At 41.2% G+C, this 21,238-nt stretch overlaps 1 protein-coding gene across 5 annotated transcripts in view; it reads right to left on the bottom strand.

Annotated features, from left to right (window-relative positions):
- The window catches only part of RBMS1 (RNA binding motif single stranded interacting protein 1), a 142,439-nt gene that overhangs the window by 82,453 nt on the left and 38,748 nt on the right, over positions 1 to 21,238 (bottom strand). The window contains exon 1 of one of the 5 annotated variants that reach the window (XM_072932135.1): positions 8,270 to 9,147. The exons of 2 other annotated variants lie outside the window; for them this stretch is intronic. In XM_072932135.1, the coding sequence (XP_072788236.1) occupies positions 8,270 to 8,332 (63 nt within the window). In that variant the 5' untranslated portion in view covers positions 8,333 to 9,147. Of the gene's footprint in view, positions 1 to 8,269; positions 9,148 to 21,238 lie in introns of those variants that run through there. 2 more of the 5 variants (XM_030278378.4, XM_072932134.1) reach the window with 2 other exon arrangements.

Here is a 21,238-nt window from a genome sequence, read left to right on the forward strand (position 1 = left end):
CAAGACTACAAAGGAATCTTATCAGTTATATTTTTGTTTAAGTGATACACTTTTCTTAAACCCCAGTTTTGATAAGTGTTTCTCACAAGTAGCATTCAGAGATATATCTCCTGGAATGCTAAATAAAAGCCAAAAAATGCCCCTGTTTCATAGGTTAGTAGATAATCAATTGTATTTAATACCTGTCTCAAATGTTTTTTTCTAAATTACACAGAAGTATTTTTAAATAAGCACAAATGGTATCATAATGAGGAACATGCAAGCCAAACAGATTGGGTGAAATAATATTAAAGCAATTGAAATACCATTTGATTCTGAATGTGAGTTTAACACTAACCCCATGATATACCAACTATTCAACTCAGGTTTCTCATAGGGGAAATTCAGAAGTAATCTGGTTCTGTCTCAATAAGCACTTTTTGATGTCAGCAGTCTCACCCCATGCAGTGGCACCACCGGCTATGTAAATACACACTGGCATAAGCAAGAGTCTTAAAATTCAGACCTACAAATTTAAACTCTTCTTGAACTTATCTGGAAGACAGACCACTAAACACTTCAAAGGACCTTGTCTGCTGGTGGTTGCTTTCACACCAGAGAGAAATCCATGGAGCAGTGTGCTGGCCCTGACAAAGCCCAGGTTTATCCAGCACGGCTGCTGCTTTCCCGGGCTCGCAGGAGGCAAGTTCCTGGCCAGGGCATGGCACACCCACCGTGTCCCTCCTCTCCCACAGCACAGCCACAGGGGGCCAAGTTAACACAGACTTGTACTGTGTGTTACTTCTACACTACATACTTCAAAGAGTTTCATGTTGTAATAGGTTATTTAAAACCTTGGCTAAGCGATTAGCTAAGCCAAGCCAGAACAACACACATGCATGTGGCAATACAAACAGTTCCAAATGGGTCACCATGGCTATGCTCAAAGGTGGGCACACAGGTGACACACACCTGCCAGTCACCTTCAGCAGCTGGAGTATCAGGGTCTCCCCCACTCCCATAGTAGCCCACCAAAATATCTGCTGCACAACTGTTTAAAATACCACAAGACGTGAAATTCCTTCATCATTACATACATAGGCTCTCTTTTGCAACACACCAACCATCTCTTTAGTGCTCAGCTGAAGAGCACTCCAAAGTCTGGGCAGCACTGCACTGCTTCCAAAGCAGGAAAAAACAACCTATGGTCTGGTGAAAGAGGCATCACCAACTTCCAAAATAAAAAGCAATGTCTACCCCTTACCCTTCAAGTGGGTTAAGAACAAATAAAATACAGAGAAATACAGAGCCTCTTTTCCAAACACAACTTGAGGTGACAGGGTTGGACAATAACCAGTCTCCCTGAGAAGACTGGCGGTTGTGTGCTACATGCCTGCATATAAGGTAAAGGAAACTTCCAGCTCCTGTACTACTATGTTGTTCAGGTTTTTTTAATTTCTCCATTTTAAGAATTCTGTATTTTTATTTGTGGACTTAACAAGGATCTGCATTTGATTTTACCCTTGCCTGCCTGGTGTTTGGAGTGATTTTGGATTGTTGTAGTGCTACAAGCACAACCTGATAAAGTTTCTGTGGGTCAAGTAAAACTTAAAGCAGGATTGTGAATCTCCTCAGAGTAGCCAAGAATCTGTAAACACCGCTTCAGATTTTCAAAGATAACTGCATAATCTGCCACCAAGTTGCAGCAGCCTTTCTGGGAGCTGGTAAGACCACAGGCAAGAGAAGTGTCCTGCACTGACAATCCTGAGAAAAGCTCCCTTGTAACACTCATCCAAACTCCCACCTGAAATCTTAGACTTCCTTAGATTTAATGTGCTCAAGCACATTAAAAATGGAAGTGACATACACATACCTCGAATATCCTGAAGGACTGAATTCTAACATTATTATGCTGTAGTACCCAAATGACAGAATATATGAGCTGTAGTTAACCAAAGGACTCATTTTTCCACTTTATTGAACAAAGCACCATATGGTAGAGGAGATTCTGATCTGAGAAAACAATACAAGGTAAGGAAAGAAATAAATTCCCTTCTCATCTAAGCAGAAAAAACCCACACAATAAGGTGTGAAAGTGCCATTGCCAATAAGAGATACTGTAAAGAAACAGAATCAATGGTGAAATAAAGTTACATATATTTAGTTGCAGTAAAGAAGCATTTCATTTCACAAGCAGGTAAGCATCAGGCTAGACTAAGTTTGATGCTCACCCTGCCCTGGTGTTTCTGCTGTTCTTCATCGAAGGAAAACGAGGCCCAAATGAGGCTCCCCAGAAAAATGTGTTGCTTGTTTCCACTGCAACTTCACTAAGTTCTACAATTCTATCAAACAAGTAAATTCTAAATGCCCACTCTATTTGACACATCATTTTTCTAGAGCAGAATACTTCAAACAAGACACACATGAGTGATTTCCTACACAATTATAGTCAAGCCTACAGCATGGATTTTATGAGTACATATGAACAAAAAGGAATTATTATTATATATTTATACATTTCTGTAGTTGTCAGCTATTATTTTGCAACAGACTCTAGAGCTGATACATCCTTATGCTACATGGTAAATTCCAAAAAAGACATTTTTGAAATGTTGCAACTATATTTTTGTCTTGAAGAGCTTCTAAGACTTCGAAATACTTGCTAGATATTTAAGCCAATGCATCTTAGTGCACAGGTTAAGTCTTAAAATTGGTATAGAGTTTTACTGTTAAAAATCAATTTACATAAACAGTAATAGAAGTTACTAAACTTAAATTCCTAGAAATAAACTAACTCAAACTGCCACAAACCTAGGTAATCTTGAATTTGTTTAAAGCAATCTCTCACCAGTATTCACTTACTTCAACTGCAGTTTAAAATACTACTTTGTGAGTCAATACACAGCTGCAGCTTCACTGCCTTAACTGCAGTCTCTTGAGGGAAACAGCTAAAGCTGTGCTAATCACAGTAACCAGTCCTTACAGCACATGATTTTTTTTGTTGTGTGTATGTTTCCTAAGTTGCTGGGTTAGGAGGCTTGTGCTTATCTAATCCATGGTTCCCCTCCTTATTTCTCCTCTATTTCTAACTCATCCCTTCCCTTTCCTGTTGCATCAGGAAGCTGCAAATACAGTGGCTTCTGCAGGGCTGTTATAATTACCACAGTACACTGCAATTCTGAAACATATGCAAAATAGCTCACAATTACTTCAACAAGGCTCAAGAACTTTCAAATGTGCTTTTGCTGGCTTTTGGAAACACTTCTGATCAACACTTCTTCCAAGATCAAAACATCTCCATGCACGTCTTCATTAGGATTACAGATTTTTAAGACTTCACACTGCCCCCCAAGTAAGATGTTTTAAAACAACCGGCTGTAGAAAAGGAGAAAAACATAAATAAGAAGTTGGAAACAGATCCATGAGCGAAATCCACTAGAGCTTCCTAGTCTCCATTGACTTCTTTTGTTATACACCACCTCGTGCAATAAGCAAAGGTCAATTTCAACCACAAATTTACAAGGGGGTGGAAAATGCATAAGGAAACAGCTATAATGTCGAATGATCATTATTTTTATTTACTTGGTTGCAGCACTGTGCGGATGTTTTAGGAGCCATCTCAAGCTTGCAGGAAAGGATTTTCCACTCCCTTCCTTCCTTCCCCTCTCCTCCCTGCCAGCAGTTACAGTTTAAAGGATCTAACTCTTCTGAAATGTGTTAACTCAAGCAATTTTTTTAACAGTTGGAAGTTTCAGGGGGAAAAAATGAACCCAAAACAAAACAGCAGATGTTCAAGACACAGACTTCTATCTTCCTTTCTATGTGAAACTAAATGGCAAAGACATACTTTAAACAATAACACTTCCAAAGAGACAAAAATATATTATTCACCCTGTTAGAAGTACTAAACAAAAACTTCAAATTGCCAAATACAGATAAGAAAATTATATCACTTTTTATAATCTATAACATCATGCCTGAACAAGATATGGTGTTTCCTTTTATTTCTTTCATTCCCGTTTTGGTACAAGTATAGAAACCCACTGACTGAGGAGTTTTGCTCCCTTGAGAATAAAGCAGAACTTCAGAAACAATCTTATAGATGCACTTAAAAAATTAAAGTAGCTGGTACTTAATGTAGGAGTTCAGTTCTGTGAAACCCAGGTATATCCTTTAACATTGTATACAATGTAAAGGGAAATACAATCTGTCACCTCCAGACAGTGATACAAAATTACAATGCTTATAGTTCTGAGAGAAAGAAACAAAAAGAAACAAATCCCATTCACTTCTGTAACCACAGATCTTAGGCACCTCAGCCTCCCCTCCGCAGCACCATCCATACACACAGGAGGTGTTGTGCCAAATCCCCCTGGGCACACACTGCTCCACGGAGCTGCATGTTTTGAGTTATGACCATGCCCAGGTCCTGCAAGTTTAATGAGGTTCCTTCTCACACACACAGACACCACACACAGTGCCAGCTGGGAAATTGTAAAGTAGGATTACAGGTGTAGCTTCTTAATAGGTTAAACCCATAGATAGAGCGAAAGGCCAATCTACACTTTTAGCCTGAGATTGGCAAAAGCTTTCTCCATTTAACTGTCGTCAGAAACCCACCTTAACTTTCACCTTTTAGAAAACCTAACCTGCAACACAACACTTGATATTAACAGAGCTACACGAAAAGATTGATCAAAAGCTTTGTCTGTCCCTCCATACTTAGGTGAAACCTCAAATCAGTGTCAAATTCCTCACGTGCAGCTACACCCAGTTAATCTTCTCAAAAGCAGCAAACGATGTAAATCTCCTCACGCTGGCAAGGCAAACATTACACTCATCAAAACAAGAATCACCCTTACTGGGCAAAGCTGTTTAAAGGCACAGACACCGGGCTGAGCACCCAGGCTGGGCTGGCAGGACCCTGCACTCGCCTCCTGACCAGGCCTCCAGAGTTGCTTCTGGCTTCCTCTTTGAGAAACCTGAGAGCAGAGGAACTTCCCTGCACAAAGCAATTTAAAATCCCTAATCAAATAGCTGGAGTAGCTCTGTAGATTCAAGGAGCAGATGGCAGGAGAAAGCCTAATTTTTCCATTTACGATAATTTTACAGAATGTAGAAATATTTACTTCAGAGGAGCGCCTCCCAATTTACATGAGAATGACAAAAGTGGGAGGAGGGACAGAGAATCATCTTGCTCTCAACAAACCAAGAGCTAAAAAAGCCTGTATTAAGCAATGTATTGTATGTAATTTTGTTTCCTTTTCATTATGAATGCACACACGTGCATTCTTTACAATAGCTCAAATAACCTTGATAGCAAAAGTCTTAGATTACACCTTTTTCAGACAGGATGTATGGCTATGAGGGTTGTGATAGGTTATTACTGAAGATATTGTGTGCCTTTCATTCTTTAACAAGACCTACATCTGCATTTCAAATTACTTCTCAGATGAGCTGTCACTCATTTAAGCAACGTCTCAATTTTAAGCCTGGCAAGAGTATTTTTAATATGCCTGTCTGTCCATAATGCAGGAAATCCTTTTGAGCAGAGACAAAATTTTAGTATTCTTACAAGTACTCCAAAAGAGAGAAGATGATCAGGCCAGTCAAATCTGACCTGAAATTGAGAATGTTGACTCACTCCTACATGCCAGAGTTGCACAGTGTAGATACAACAGGTAACAAACATAATATTATAGGCACAGACTTGTTTATAAAACAAACATAGTTATTTGAGAAACAAAACGAGAGTATGGGTAAAGATCTGAACCTACTCTACCTATATGGCATTTTGTCAACGTTTTAAATTAAGGTAGAAATCCACATTATATTACAATGTCTTAAAAATAAATCAGGTTAGCGTCACCTTGCCTTTTATCAGTTAATCACTCATTTTTTCAGTTGAATCTACTATAGACTCTTAAAAATGAAACAGGATAGTACTAAACATGAAGTGTTCTTTTAATATTCTGATCTGCATTAAAGTACCAACAGAGACATACAAGCTGCTCAAAAGATTTTAATTTCTCTTATAAGTTACTTTATATTGTTTTAGCTTCACATACGACACACTGTTAGCATAGGAAATCCAGTTACTCCATTTAGAGACGCTGGTTGACAACTTTTCCTACACTAACAGTACCTAGTGTCTCAGGCTAAAGCTCAACTAAAATGCAATTGTCTGAATATGGGTTACACAGAGCATACAGGGACTTAATCTCAACTTTTCTTAATTATCAAGGGTTAAAAAATTAGGCTTGCAGTGCTCTTCAGCACTGTTTGACATCAGCTCGCCCCTGCAGGTGAAGTCAGAGTGAAAGGGAGATCAGAAAGCCAATCACTAATCGACGTGAGTCTACATGAATGAAGCTAATAGGCATTTTCCATGGACTTAACTGGAGAAAAGCACAGACCCTGGCTCCTTATATAGGAAGTGTTTGAGCAGAGAATAGCTACACACTAACAAAAGAAACCTTTAGTACCCAGGGTCTTAAGCCCACATAATACCCCTGCATTCATTTCTTTCTCTGCCTATTGGGGAAAAAGGGTCTGTTTGTTTTTCTGATTCAGTCGGCCCTTTTAGCTCTTTGAATCTAAGGAGTGCACTGTGAAAAGAAGAGCATCTTATCAGCCTGCTCCAGACCAGCAGGCAAACTCACATCCGCACATAAAACACAGCCCTGCCAGCACGAGGCCTGGCCCCGCTGCCCTCGGCTCCTGCCAACACCCTGCCCGGCACCGACACACTGCACAGCCACACAAGGGGCCTGCCTCGATTAATGGTCGTCCTCCCAGGGAGAGCACGAAATAGTATCTGATACACCGGCTTCATTTATAAAGTATGCAAGAGCACCAGACAGGATGATCACCATGGGTGTATCCAGGACATTTATTAACAACAAACCAAAACCAGCGCACACAATAAGCATGTTTTGTTATGTATGGACTTGAACACTTTGACTACAAGATGCAAAGATAGCTCCGTGCACTGCTGGCCAACATCTGCAGAGCACTGCTGAGATAACACACCAGTGATTCTTATCAAAAAGATATTTCTATAAAATAACAGGGAGGAGAAAGGAAATAGCAATTTTTACTTAAGCTTCAAGAAAATATGAGTCTAACTTTCACTGTCATGCAGGTTAGCTACACATGTCACCCCAACAATGCACCAAGAGTTCAAAATTTCCAAGCTTATGTCCTCATTATTTATACGAAACCCTTCACTGTGTGCAGCAGTGATATCTGATTTCCTATTTCGACCCTTAATGCATTCTGACCCCAAGCAAAATAGGATGAACTTCCCCAGTATTGCTGACTGAACTTGTCAAATTACTCGTTTCAGCTACTAAGTGCAGCAGACACGGAAGGATTTTTTTCTCACCTGGAAAGAAGCCTGCCATAGTATTTTTGGCATGCTTTATCAAGCCGGTAGCTTGTCAGTGACCTCTACTCCATTCACCCTCTGGCACACATACAGAGCACGCTTTCCCATTAACTTAAAATGTAAGGGTTTTTTGTTTCTTTTTTTTTAATTTAATCGAAGAGTCAATGAAAACTAATACACTAAGTAGCAAACAATGTAAGATTAATACCAACACTGCATCTGGTGTGCGTAAAAAGTGCAGCCAAAGACAAACGGTCCAGATAGGTTGTAACGCAACTATTTCAAATATTTTATTTCCAGCGACTAAACAAACAAACAAAGAAATACCTCTTTCAGAACAGCACCATAGATGCGAGTGCTCCGAGCTTATCAGAGAGATCACTCTGCCCATAAAATGTCACAGGGTCCCCCTGTGCCCCCCTCGGGGGGAGCTGGGGAGCACCCGAAGGGCGGCGGAGCTTTTATGGAGGGGTGTTTGAAAGAAAAAAATGCGCCCGGATCCCCTCGCCCATTTCACGCCGAGTGGAAAACATCCAGCCCCAAGTTTCGCTGTTGCGACACCGGGTCCTTTCTAACCTGTTGCCGAGCCCGGCGGGGCCGGCACCCGCCCGGCCCGCGGCGGCCGCCCCGCACCGCCCCGCACGCCCCGCGAAGGTGACCCGGCGGCGGCCGCCCCGGCACTCGCCAAGGTCACGGTGCGGCTCTTCAGAGGAAGTTAAAAAAAAAAATAAAAAAAGGAGAAGAGAGTTTCTTTTTTCAAATCCCAGCTCTCGAGAAGTGAGCAGGCTGCAAGCCGCAATTCACGCCAGTCACCATCCCTCTACCCACTCCTCCCCCAGCACCTCGGGGCTGCGGGGGGGAACGCGGGGATGCCACAAACCCGTACATCCCCTCCTTTACCTGCTTCCGATAGGGGGTCCGACCGCCGCCCGCCGCGCTGCTGTTGCTGCTGGGGAAGATCATCGCCCCGCCTGATCCCCCGCTCCCCCTCGGGATGGGGAGCAACTTTGGCGGCCGCCGGGCTGCGGCGCGGCGGGGCTGCAGGGCGCTCTCCGCCTCCGTGCCTTCTCCGCCGGCTGCGGCTCCTCGAACCCTTCGCTCGGCCCCCGCCCGGCCCGGCCCGGCCCCGCTCCGCGTCGACCCTACCCCGCGGCGGCCGCCCAGGCTGCCATCCACGGGCCCCCGCTGACCGCCGCCGGCTGCCCCAGCCCAGCCCAGCCCAGCCCAACCCGGCCCGGCCCGGCCCCACCTCCCGCCGGCCTCAACCACCGCCCCGCAGAGGGAGGGAGCGGGCGGGGAAGCGCCGAGCGGCGGCGGGGGAGCGCGGAGCGGGCGCGGTGCTCGCGCCCCGCCCCGTCCTGCGCGGGCAGAGGGGCGCGGAGCGGGGCGCGGCGCCGGGGGAGGCGCGGAGCGGGGCGGCGGGCGCGGACCCCCCCGCGCCGCGCAATGGTTGCGCCTGAGAGGGGCGGCGGGCCCGCGTGCCGCGCATTCCGCCGCGGGGCGCGCCCGGCGGGGTCCCGACCCCCGAGCGGCCGGAGCGCGACATCCCGCGGCGCCCCGGCTCTGCTGCGGGGACAGCAGCGCTTGCTGCGCCCCACAACTGCGGGGTGACCGTCCGAGGCGATAAACACTGCGCCCTTTAACTCCCCTAAGTTTTTCTTGACTAGGGATGGGGAGGGGGGAGGAACATCCGGTCACAGCCCTCTCCAGTGCCTCAAGGCTGCATTTGGGAAGCGAGGGGAAATTCTTTCGTTTTTTCACGAAATTTAGGCCTGGGAAACGTTACAGTTCTTCGGCTGTAAGAGAAGAACATACGGAGTCAAGGAGTTCCCAACTACACTCCTGGTACTCTGCACTGTTTATATTACCATATTTACATTACCCACTGATGTTGACAATCTAGTTTCTAAGAAAGTCCAGAGCTATAGCTCTGTCAGGCCACTGATTGATCAGTGACACTGTAGAACTTCTGTCACGGACATGCATCATCAGGCACCTTTTGGTTTCTCTTCCTCTTTCTGGCAATACGGTGGCCCCGATCCCATACACCCCAACATAGGAAACAGCTGGAAAGAAACAGAAAATTGCCAGGTAGTTCATTACTGAAAAGCCAAATAACATCTGAAAATGCTAGTATTTACAAAAACATATAATTTTCAATTACTGACTTTCCTAGAAATAATCTCTTAAGTATTTTGGTATCCTAATATATTGCTACTACAGATCAGAGCCCATCTGAATACAGCAAACTATAGGAAAGCATCAACACTTAGCAGAACTACATTCTGTACAACTTTCCTTTTTTCCCTTCTTTCAAGTCCTAAAATGGATCTCATTCCATTTGGCCTTGATTTGATAACACAAGTTTGAGGTCTAGTAGTACCGGATGAAAAGCACTGCAGCCACATGGTGATCACTGGCACTGGAAAATATTTTATGAAATAAGTTTGTACCAGCAGACTTTATGTCAGGTGAGGTATCATCTGTCTGTACTACCCTAACTTCATATTGAATCATGGAACATTTGTATTCCCACTGCTGGCATAAAGCTAACACAGAGTCTTGGATAGGATAAATTCAGACTCCCTGGTCTGGTTAAGGCCTCATGCCTACTTCACAACAACACCAGCTGGCATCAATGCCGAAAAAACAACAGTTTAGCAACTGATTCCGGGTGAAACCTTTTTTTTTTTTTTTTTCCCCTCCGATCAGTTTAATTTTTTTAAGATCATTTCCTTTGTTGGGTTCAGCATGTGGCTGTGCTGCTGCTTGTGCCAGTGTAATGGAGGAGGCAGCAGTGAGCAAAAATAGGCAGGGGCAAGAGGGTGGATATGAGCACTTGTTTTGGCAGCAGTACTGGATTATATTGGCTTAATACGTTCATGTACCTGTGGCTTAATTTGACAGAAATGTAGCTGTGTGCTCATGCCTTCCTGAGATGCACACACACAGCAGTCCATCTGCGCTCCGATCTGACTTATTTCAGCCCCTTGGTCGCAGAGGCCACAATCTGACTCAGTGCTGGAGAACTGTCTTAAAGCAGTACAAACTGGAACAGTGACAGGCTGCTTCTCCTACTCAGATCTCTAGTCTCAACTGAAAAACAAGAAAAATATTTTCTGGACAGTGTTGTAGTCACCCCAAAGGGGTGACAAAGCTTAAGTGTGCTCCACCTACGGGAGGGCTTTGTTAGCTGGAGATGTGTATAGTGACCACACCTTCCCCTCGCAGGGAAAAGCTTTTCAAAAGCCATCAATCATCCCTTGCTTCCTTCCCTCTCCTCTTCCTGCCCCACCCCCAGGGAAGAGGCTGGAGGGATGTAAACACTGTATGCTCGACTGGGTCTCAGTCACTGTCATACCGAGGAAGGCTCTCAAGAATATTCCAAAGCAGTATCTGAAACGCTGCCGTCTTGCTCTCTCTGCTGTCACATGTCCCAAGGCTTCCTGTGACTTCCCTCTCTTACATTCAGTATGTGGCCCATTTCTCTCAGTTACCAGTACTCTTTCCTAACGTATTAGGAAAACACATAGCAACAAATATAATCCTGCAAACGTCTCCTAGATCACAATCTAACAGTATCTGATTATTTATTTTTGTTAAGGAAAAACTCATTACAGAATTTGCTGGGAACAAAACTTGATATAATTTCCTATGTGCTAATGTGCCTATCAACATTATCTGTTCTTTTTAAAAGGCTTGAGTAATCTGTCTCCATTTTTGTCTCAAACACGGAAATAGCTGCCTTCCAATAGATTTGACAATGTTATCAAGAACACAGAGCCAGACTCCTTACAGTAGCGTGTCTGAAGAGAAAGGGACAGCAAAGCTAAATTGAAATAAGCAAGTTTCTGACTGGACATCAGGACAGCCTGACATTGCTCTGAGAGACTGTGCACTCTCCATTCTTGAGTATTTCCAAGACCAGAATGCATATAGCCCAAAGCAACCTGATCTGATCATTTTGCTGATGCTGCTTTGGGCTGGAGGTTGGACTAGAGATTCCCTGAGGTCCCTTCCAGTCTGAAGCTATGCTCATATGAAAAAGCTGCTTTGCTGTTTCTCCCAAACATAGGCAAAATTATTTCTCTGTAAAACCCTGTACTTGAGATTATGTTTATAAAGCTCAAGATAAGTGTCTGGACTTTTCAGTACTTGTGCACTGATATATCAGTTCAAGTACTGACAACAGTTTTCCTACATATTTTCTGAGATGCAAGAAGCATGCCTTGTTTTCAAAGAACAGTCTCTGTCTTACTGACTTAACAATACCAAAACTGAGATGTCTAATCTGTAAAACATATGCAAATATGATCAGAAAAATCATATTTTTAAGTACTTCGTTATTAACTGCATACAACAGGTGTGAACAGATTTGCAGGTAGCCAGGCATATTGCTGTTTGCAGTTATAAACGAGCAATTCCTTTTGATCCTGAGGGAAAAAGGTGACCACGGGGTCTAAGACTGCCTCCTCTATAAATCATTCAGAGCTTCTTTAAATTACCCGGAGTCGTTTATTCAGGAAAAAAAGGAAAACTTATGACCAGCTCTGCTGCATTTCAGAAATACAATGTAGCAATTTGCATGTTCTGTTTTGTTAGTTTGCTCACAGGTTTGCGGAGAGATCGTTATAAATACAGAAAGAAAGACTTGTCTAGAAACCTGGAGACAACTGAAAGTACTCAAGAATCTTTCCAGTAATGCTTATCAATCTTAACAAACAGCAGACTGGCAAAACTAAGCCATTATTTTAAAAACAGAAAACTAAGCCATTATTTTAAAAACAGTTCTATGCATTTAAGCTGCTACTTTACCATTTCTGTTCTAAATCAAATTCATGGCTTCCCTTACTTATCTCAAAATTCAACCAAAGTAGCTATTTCCCCTTAGGGCATTCAGTGCCTCTGCAGGGCAGATGGTCTCTCAGCCCTGGATCTGCTTTAAATGGGAAACTCACAGTCTATTGTAAACCCCTGTGAGTCCAGGCTGGCTCTCCTGAATTTCCTTACAACTATGCTCTCCTGGCCACTTCAGGGCTTTCTGAAGACCCACTAGTGGAAAAGTGACTGTGGGCACCTCATTTCCCCACCTTGAGGATACCGAGGAGACTCTTGCCACAATGTTCAGTTCCCTGAGCATCCATCCTCTCATCACACCAGGTCATATGGTGAAAGATAAAAACTAGAGTAGGCAGGAAGCTGAGCCACAACGATGCAAAAATACTTTTAAATACCCTGTGCAAGCCAAGGAAACAGAATGCAGGGCTGAACTTTGAGAGATATTAAGCATTTCCTATAAAGTGTTAATAAAGGGATACGTGAAGCTGAGTATTATATAGAAGCAGATTTTTAATTTTTGGCTTTAATTCATCTATTAGAACTGAAAGCATGAAAAGAATTTCTAACAACCAAAGGAACAGAATAAACTTCATTACATGGGAAGCTCCTTCAGAGATAAATTGTCTCATAATTAATTGTTTTTATTTAAGTATTCCCAGTATGCGGGTAATGAAAGAAATCTGTATCTAGCTAAGTGAGGATGAGGAGAGGTCAGTAGAAATGGGACACAGTAATGTTGTGAACATGCCAAATACTTCATATATAAACTTTTCTGTAAATTTTCTTTTCTATTAGAAAATGAAAATTATTATGAAACAATGACTTCTGAAGAAGTATAAGATCTCCGAAGAGTGAGGTATTGCATACACAATGAGAAGCTGTTGTTTAAGAATGCAGTCTTCAAAATACTCACATGAATATATTCAACAATATAGGATTGTTGAATAAGAAATAAGAAAAAAATCTCCATGATGATCTGAAAAGGGAAAAACAAATAATCTTTTCCAGCTGTATAATTTCAAATACTGGTACCAAAGCACCAAATTACTTATACTCTACACTAGAATATGAAAAAAAAAAAAGTCATATTATCAGTCACTATAAATTATGTGTGTACAATCACTGTAAGATTTTATCTGAACGCATCAGCTCATTCTCTCTGGGAGTCCTCCAACTCCTCCTCTGATTTTCCCATCACCTACACTGTGGAGGCTTTTCCCTTAAATCCAACAGCCTTCTGTGAAAAAGGAGCAGTCCTGTGCTCCCTGCAGTGCTCACAGAATGCATCTGCTGTAGCCGCTGGGGTTGTACCTCCAGTGACATGCTTTGAGTCCTATTCATTTTGGCTTGCTGTTCATTCCTTCCATGCTTCCTTAAATGTTCTTGGAAAGACACTTAATATAAATTGCACAATTATACATAATTGTTGCCATTCCTTCACTGATGACTGGTATTAAGAATATGAACATAGTGAGCAACACAATCTCCTGCTAATGCAACGCCAGCATTTTATATTATGGAAAGCACTATTTATTATTTGAAAGACACAACAAGATACTTCTTTATAGAAGCATTTCCACTGTCAAACAAATGCCCTTCCTAAATATACCCTGTATATTCTGGGAAGCACAAGTATGAAACATAATTACTGTAAAGGATTACTATGTAAGAGAAATTTAAGGAAGCTGCTCATAATCACTAATGAAAACACAAGACAAAATCCAATCCTCATTTGTGGAATGAACTGAAATGGCTCTTAAAGATCTCATTTCTGCCATTAGCCTGATAATGTTGCCAGACACTTGTTTGAAACTATAAAGCAGTCAGAGTGTGTAAACAGCTGCCGTATATATTATAGAATAAAATAATGAAGTCTGTCCAAAATGACAAAGCATACTGCTTTTTCTGCTTTGTTATGAACTATGTAGAAGGTTCATTAACATTATATTGGATATTATTTATTTTTTAACAGAGACTACTAAGAATAGTTTACTGTTTTGACTTGCTTTTTTGACTGTGCATTTTTACATTTTGTGCACAATAAATTTATGGAACAATAGAAGAAGAAAGAAAAAATATTTTCTAAGTATTTTCTAGGAAACAATTACTCCATTCAGCTATTTGATTTTTATATATTTACATATTTACATTTTAATACAGATATTAATAAAAGAAGCAAAATCTGGAAATACACAAACATCTTCTCTTAAACTTCATTTTATGAGGTTCTGAAGCAGGTTCATATACTCCATTTTTTAACCAGAAAGAATGCTCTTTCTAGCCACAGTATGTTCAATTTTGGTGTGCCGGGTTTTTTGGATGACATTATTCACCATATTGACCAGGATTAAATGGTTACTATTTCATGAGAATTTTAGAAATAAGAAAGAAATTAAAAGACTCCTACATTTAAACATTGTTTAAAGATTGAGAACAGTTAATGATAATGAGAAGATAAATCACTGCACAATGGTTAGAGTGGAAGGTGTGACCACAAATCGGCCAGACATATTTTTTTTCCTTTGTGTGTTGTTTTTTTTGTTTTGTTTTTTTTTTGTAACTAAGGCCAAGAAATAGCTTCAGATTTATCAGTGCACTGCTGCTACAGAAAAAGAAAAATTCAGCCTCTTGCCTGGTCTTTGCACATCTATAGATAGGGACATACATTTTGAATCCATGAATGAAACAGGCACTATTTGCATTGTAAGCAAATTTGCACTAATGCAATGAGGAGCAGGCAGGAATCATAGCACACGTGAAAAAAAAGGAAGAGGACAGAGAAAGTCATGTATGATATGATACATCAAAAAGATGGAGTTGTCATCACTAGTGCAAAATCAGGCTTGTACACTCAAGCATGGGCTTGAAGAATACCCGAGGAAAAGGCAGAGCAGGTCCTGTTCTGCAAAGCTCTGCTGCAGGCAGCAGCTCACGGCAGCAGCGACGAGCCAGGCTGGGGACTGTGTACAGTAGGTGCATACATGTGGGTACCTTGGAACAAAACCACAAAACACCACTCTTTCCAAAGCTGTTGTCCTAAGATGACTCTTCTTGGGTTTTTTTCCTTTCCCTGAAACGAAGTCCTGTCCTGTTTGTTCGACAAATACTAGTAGCCAAGTGAAGAACTGACAGCTCTACCCACTGACAAGCACTGTGCAAATTTTTCCTGTCCTCGCACACTTCCCTGTCAATTAACCTCACTTCTGACCTGCAAATGTCTTTACAGTGCTCCAACTCCTCTGAGTACACCATCAACACTGTACCAGCTCTGTGGGGTCCATTTACATGATCTCGGCTGGAGTATGAGAAACTAATTTACATATAGATTTCAAAGGGGCATATAAATTTTATCTGTTTCAAAATTACAGCCTTTACCCTCTGTGTTTATTTTATAATCACCTATAAACACAAAGATGTTTGTTTATAATGCACAATCTGATTTTAATGACCTAATTTAGAGTTACAAAGTGAAGAAACGAAGTCATGTGTCAGAACTTAAGCAAACGTTCAATAATGAGCTTTAATCTTACCTCATTTTCAATATCTTTAAAATAAAAATATCCACATAAAACTTGATACAATAGTTCCTGAAGTACCTGGAATAGCTTACATTTCTGAGAGGTGTTATGTATTTCGGTCTGCCAAAGAAGCTCTAAAAGTACATGCTCTAGCCCTCTGAATTTTGAAATTGTGTACGTGATACATCTTCAGCACCTCCACAACATTAATATAGCACAGAACAAAATGATCAACAGATACATCTTCAGAACAAGAAAATTCTTCCTCCCATGTAAATTCAGTGCTCATAAAGGTCATCTGGGTCATGGTCATGGCAATGAAAGACCTCCACCATCAAGGCACTCAGTGTTGCCATTGAAAGGTTCCCCATGGCCCAGTAACCTGCAGAGCCCACCCTCAGAGGTGAAAGAAGGGTGCAGCTCCTGCTGCTGCAGTCATTCCCCTAAGGGCTATAGGATCCTGAAGGTATAGGGTGTGGCTGATGCAATATAGACAGGTGAAAAGCAGGAGCTGAACACCAAAGCCAGCTTCTGGCACACTAACTATCCATCGGCTGCAAACAAGGAGTTTCTGCCATTTCTGTTCTGAGCTAAACTAGCAACCAACTGCATTGCTACCCCAAGTCTGTGTCATCACCGTCAGCATTTGAGTTTCTGTAATTTAAATTCAGATATGATCTGAATATTTATGTTCAGTAATCAGTAAATTAATCAAGATGGCTAGGACAATTTATTTCAGGGAGTAACTCATAGACTTATTTACTAATGTTCCGTACTAAGTGTCATGGGCTGGCAGCAGCACAAATCATGGTGGGAAAATATTTTATTGCATCATAATTAAGTTTTACATTTATTTAGGCAAATAGATTCTTAGAGTTGTTTTCAACACATTCTTTCGAGTTGGATTCAAAGTATTTGAACAACCATATTTCAAAGGTCTGCTCACGAATATCAATGCACATAAATAAAAGATAAAACCTGAAATGAAATCCTGGTCTGATCAATAGATTTACCAGCAAGTCCCAGATTTCACCCAGGATGAAAGCACTTACACTGTGCTTTTGTGATTTACTGAGTTTATTCCTCAATATATTTAATGCTCAGAGATGCTGAAAAGGAAGAAAGCTTCTATTCCTTTCCCCTCTCCTGCTCTAGCTTCATGGTTATGAGCCCTTTGCTTAATCCACTCTTCCTTTTGCTTACTGATTCAAGTCACTAACCGTGCAGATTTTCTTTCTGCCATGGCAGGGAGTTGAGTTGGGTCATTGAGGTGTCTAACCAGATCCTCACAAGTTAAGTGGCAGGAGCACACAGCTGGGGAGGCAAGGTGGGAAGCTGTGTGTCCCTCCTGGGAGCAGGCTGGGTGTCTAGGCCTCCCTCATGGAATTTTACTCAAGACATTTTCAACCAAATGAGAACCTTTTTTTTTAAACAATACATTTCTAGTCATATTCCAGAAATGTGAAGTTATTGCAACAACCAGACCCAGACGTGTTATGCAGATGCGCTGCAAGAGAGGTGGGTGAGCGAGTTCAGATAACACAAGAATTAGGCTGAACTTTCGCCCCTAGTTCCAGTGTTCTTTGAAGTTCTTCACTGCCTTGGCAACTCCTCCCCCTATCTTCCACTACTGCAGTTTCTGTCAGAAGCTCTGCATAGTCAGGATTTTCTCCATTCTGGGATGTTCAAAAAGAATTTTGCACTAAGCTCCCCAGGGGCCAGATCTTCACAATGTTTCCATGCTTGCAAGTACAGCTTGCTACACTCATTTCTCAGAAGAGCAAAACTCCCAGCTGTGTTTGCTGAATGGGGCTCTAAGACAAAAATTACTTCTGCAAATGGCTACGGGAACTTTCTATGAGTACTAGGAGGAAATAAGATTATCTTCCTCTAGCAGGACTTAAATTTGGATAATTTCCTCAATAGCATTTTAACATGAATCTGTGAATATATGCCCATGCATACACATCAGGCTTTTGCTATTTATCAATCAAAACCACAAGTAAACAACTGCCCATTTCAGGACCTGGTCCATTTGTCCCCAGTATAATCCAGAAGTACATAATGAAGACAACTGGGCACTATCATAATATTGCTTTTGACCTGAGACACAATTTACCATTCACTGTTCTAAAGATAATTGAGAAGTTCTCATGTAAATATTTGTTTACATAATTTGTTTACAGATGGAGCTTTGTTGTATTTTTCAGATTTATCTATCAGATATAATATTCAAGCCAATTAGCTGAACTCCAGTCCAAAATACCATCTGACTATATTTGGTGAAGTACACAAAAATGTGTTTGGACAAACAGAATGCTTTTGGAGACCGACAGATATCACTGCTCCAGAACATGGGCTTAGGTACTCAAGAAGAAAGGAAAGGATAATGAGTTGGAAAGACAAACATGCCTAGTACCTTCGTTTTAATCAGTTACTCTACAGCAGACAGTCTCATTACTATAAATTGCAACTAGAGGCACTTTTGCCTTGCAAAGGAATTCATAAAAACATGTCAGATCATGTCAGCTGAGATCTTATATAAATCACATTCTGCACTAAGTGAAAAAATATATTTTGCATCCAAGGAATTTTAGATTGTTTTCTGAGTAGAACCCACTGTTTCACAACTCAAGAAGAATTTTCATCAGAATTACAGACATTACTTAAAAGACATGAAAGTTGAAAATCTAAATATGCCTAAATGCTTCCATTTTAATCCCCTTGTTCATCATATTTCAACAAAAGTTGCTACTTCATTCTGCAGAAGGGCTGTTCCCAGCAGTGCCTCAGACTGTGTAAGCACACCATTAACTTCTGTACGCGCATGTATGGAAATGACATTACCCAGAGAAAAAGGAGTGCTCTGAAATCAACTACAAACGTAATGACAGGAGGTATGAATAAAGAAAAAATCCTTATGTTGTAATACTAACTTCAACTGCTCCTGCCACTAGTAAATAACTGTTAACTTTTTCTAAAACTATGAAGTCTTTGACTTTCTTAAATCTGATTCAGTATTTGGTAACTTTAGATATAATAAACCTTTTTTTCCTAGCGACGACATACAATATGACAGTTCATGGGTGTAAATCATGTAAGCACATGATATTGCAGGATCTAAGCCAGAGTGAAAAAAAGACAAGAGAACTGTATTAATCCCTTGGTGACTATATTCAGTGGGCTAAGCCTTAGTTTCACCAGCAGATCTGACCAGATTTTTCTTTCTTCATTCTCACAGAATGAAAAAGAAAAATAGGAGAAGCTGAGTCTTTGAGATAAAAATGACTTAAACTGCAAAATAAAGACCAATTTGCATCTCTGTTTAAAAAAATAAACAATATGTAATTACATCTTTTGTACCAAAATACGTAATACCTGGTCACAAATCAGCCTAAGCAGCATCACAAATAACAACATATGTTGGGCTTCCTTGCTGTAGTTTTTACTAATGCCATTGTTGGATACAGAAAAAATCTGTTTATTCCCACTAAAAAACTCAGGTTAAGTCTTTAAAATGTCACCACTGTAGACGACCTTTAATTTTTTAACAAAACAAAAGGCAGTCTTAAATTAACTAAAAGGTTAATTCTAGAATGTATTACCTTAACAGTGCCATTTAAAATAATACATCCTCTTATAATCTATATTTTAGATTCCTCAACTACAGTTGGTTTAAATACTTAAAATTGTGTAAATACTGATTCCCTATTATGTTTGTCTGATAAAATTCGAGTTGCATCAAAACTTTGCTAGAACTCCTCTGTTAAAATGCTAAACCAGCCAGCTAACATGCCTCTCATTAACCACCAGCTACTTCTTGACTGTCACTGTCCATTGCCTGCTAGGCAGCTCACCCTACAATGGAAATGATTTTGTGGTATCTACCTACAGATCTCAGTTTTGCTGGACTACTCCTCCTTCTTGCTTCTTTCATGAACTGTAAACTATAAAGTAAACATATGGGGGGGCAGGGGAGGAGAGGAAACCCTGCCTCTTCAAGCTGAGAAACTCCAGGCTTCCGAAGACAGTGCTTAATACTATTTACTGTACCACTGCAATTATTTGGTAGCTGATGAAGCCAATAAACACCGTTTGGCAGAATGGGGACTTGCGACTACTTGAGCAGATGTGAGCTCCTTTTCTTCACTGAGATTTCATTTGTAGCAGACCTGATCTAAGAGATGTCTCCCCCTGCCATAGCATTCCCTCTCCACATCCATGCCAGCCACTTATTCCACCCTTCAAAGCAGGCATTACCGCACTCCTTAGCGGGACTGAATCAGCTGCTCTATGTGGGTGTGCTATGAAGTGGAAAAGAAAACTGATACAGTTTAAATCTGTACATATTCGTATATATGTTTTCCTAATGTTCTGATGTAGAGACCCGCTGTGACACAACAGGATTGGCTAGACCTGGGAAAAGAGGCAGAACTTCTAAATCCCACCCAACTTCCGAGGGAACAGCAACATCAAGTCTGACTGCAGAGCCCTGACCAGCCTCAAAACTGAAAGCAAGCAGTTACTCGGGGGTTTACGTAGCTGCACATAAAATGTTCTCATTTTGAGAGACATTTGCAAACACAGAATGTCCTTAGTTTTGTCTTCAAATCTGAAAGAAACTTGCAAACAATATAATCTCTTGTTTGAAACCATGCTTCAGTGAAAGATGCTGTGATATACTATGTGCTTGGAAACAAACTAATAAGCCTCTACAAAGAGAAGGAAAATTATGTGATTTATTAATTTGAATATCAGTGGTTTAAAAAACAATGTGGAGATGTTGCACATTTAACAAAAAGCTTAGGTTCACAAATTTCCTCACGTGCAGGGCAAATCTTTCTTCAACAGCTGAAATCATGGTTACAGTAACTTCCTATTCAGTCATTTCCTTAATTAAACCATTGAACTTTAATGTGAAATGCAGCCATTACAAAACCAGAAAGGAATCTGAACAATAACAATCCAGTCAAATGGGCAGTGCAATAAGCAACAGCAATGTCAAGAACACTGGCTGGCACGTTTTGGTTGGAATCAATGATGCTGTGATTCCCTGAGATATTAAATTAAGTTCAAGTAAAGTCGGTGTTGGATCATAGCTGCATGATACATTGCAGCGAAAACTTGGCACAAACGGGCTCTCCTTGGTAAAGGTTGCTTAAAAACAAATTGTATGTCATCTTTTTCCCAAGTTTTTGAAGGGTGACAACTTTGGTCCAGCAATAGCTGTGCCTCATCATCATCTCAAACATCTGTCCTGCCCTGAAACAGAAGATTACCCAAATGGACACACTTTTAGCCCCTTTTTGCCTCCCTTCTACTCCAACCTCGCAGTCCCCAGTGGTGCCCAAAAGGTCAATGTTCTCATTTTAAGCAGGTTCTTTCCTGTGAACTACATTCACGCCTACCTTTGCCTCCCACAAAGTGGTCCAAATGCCCAGACAGCCAAAAGCCAACACCTGGAAGGATGCTGGTCACTGCTGCTCTACCCAGGGCAGTGCCTGCTGCAGCA

Source organism: Taeniopygia guttata, chromosome 7, assembly GCF_048771995.1.
Source record: "Taeniopygia guttata chromosome 7, bTaeGut7.mat, whole genome shotgun sequence".
NCBI lineage: Eukaryota > Metazoa > Chordata > Aves > Passeriformes > Estrildidae > Taeniopygia > Taeniopygia guttata.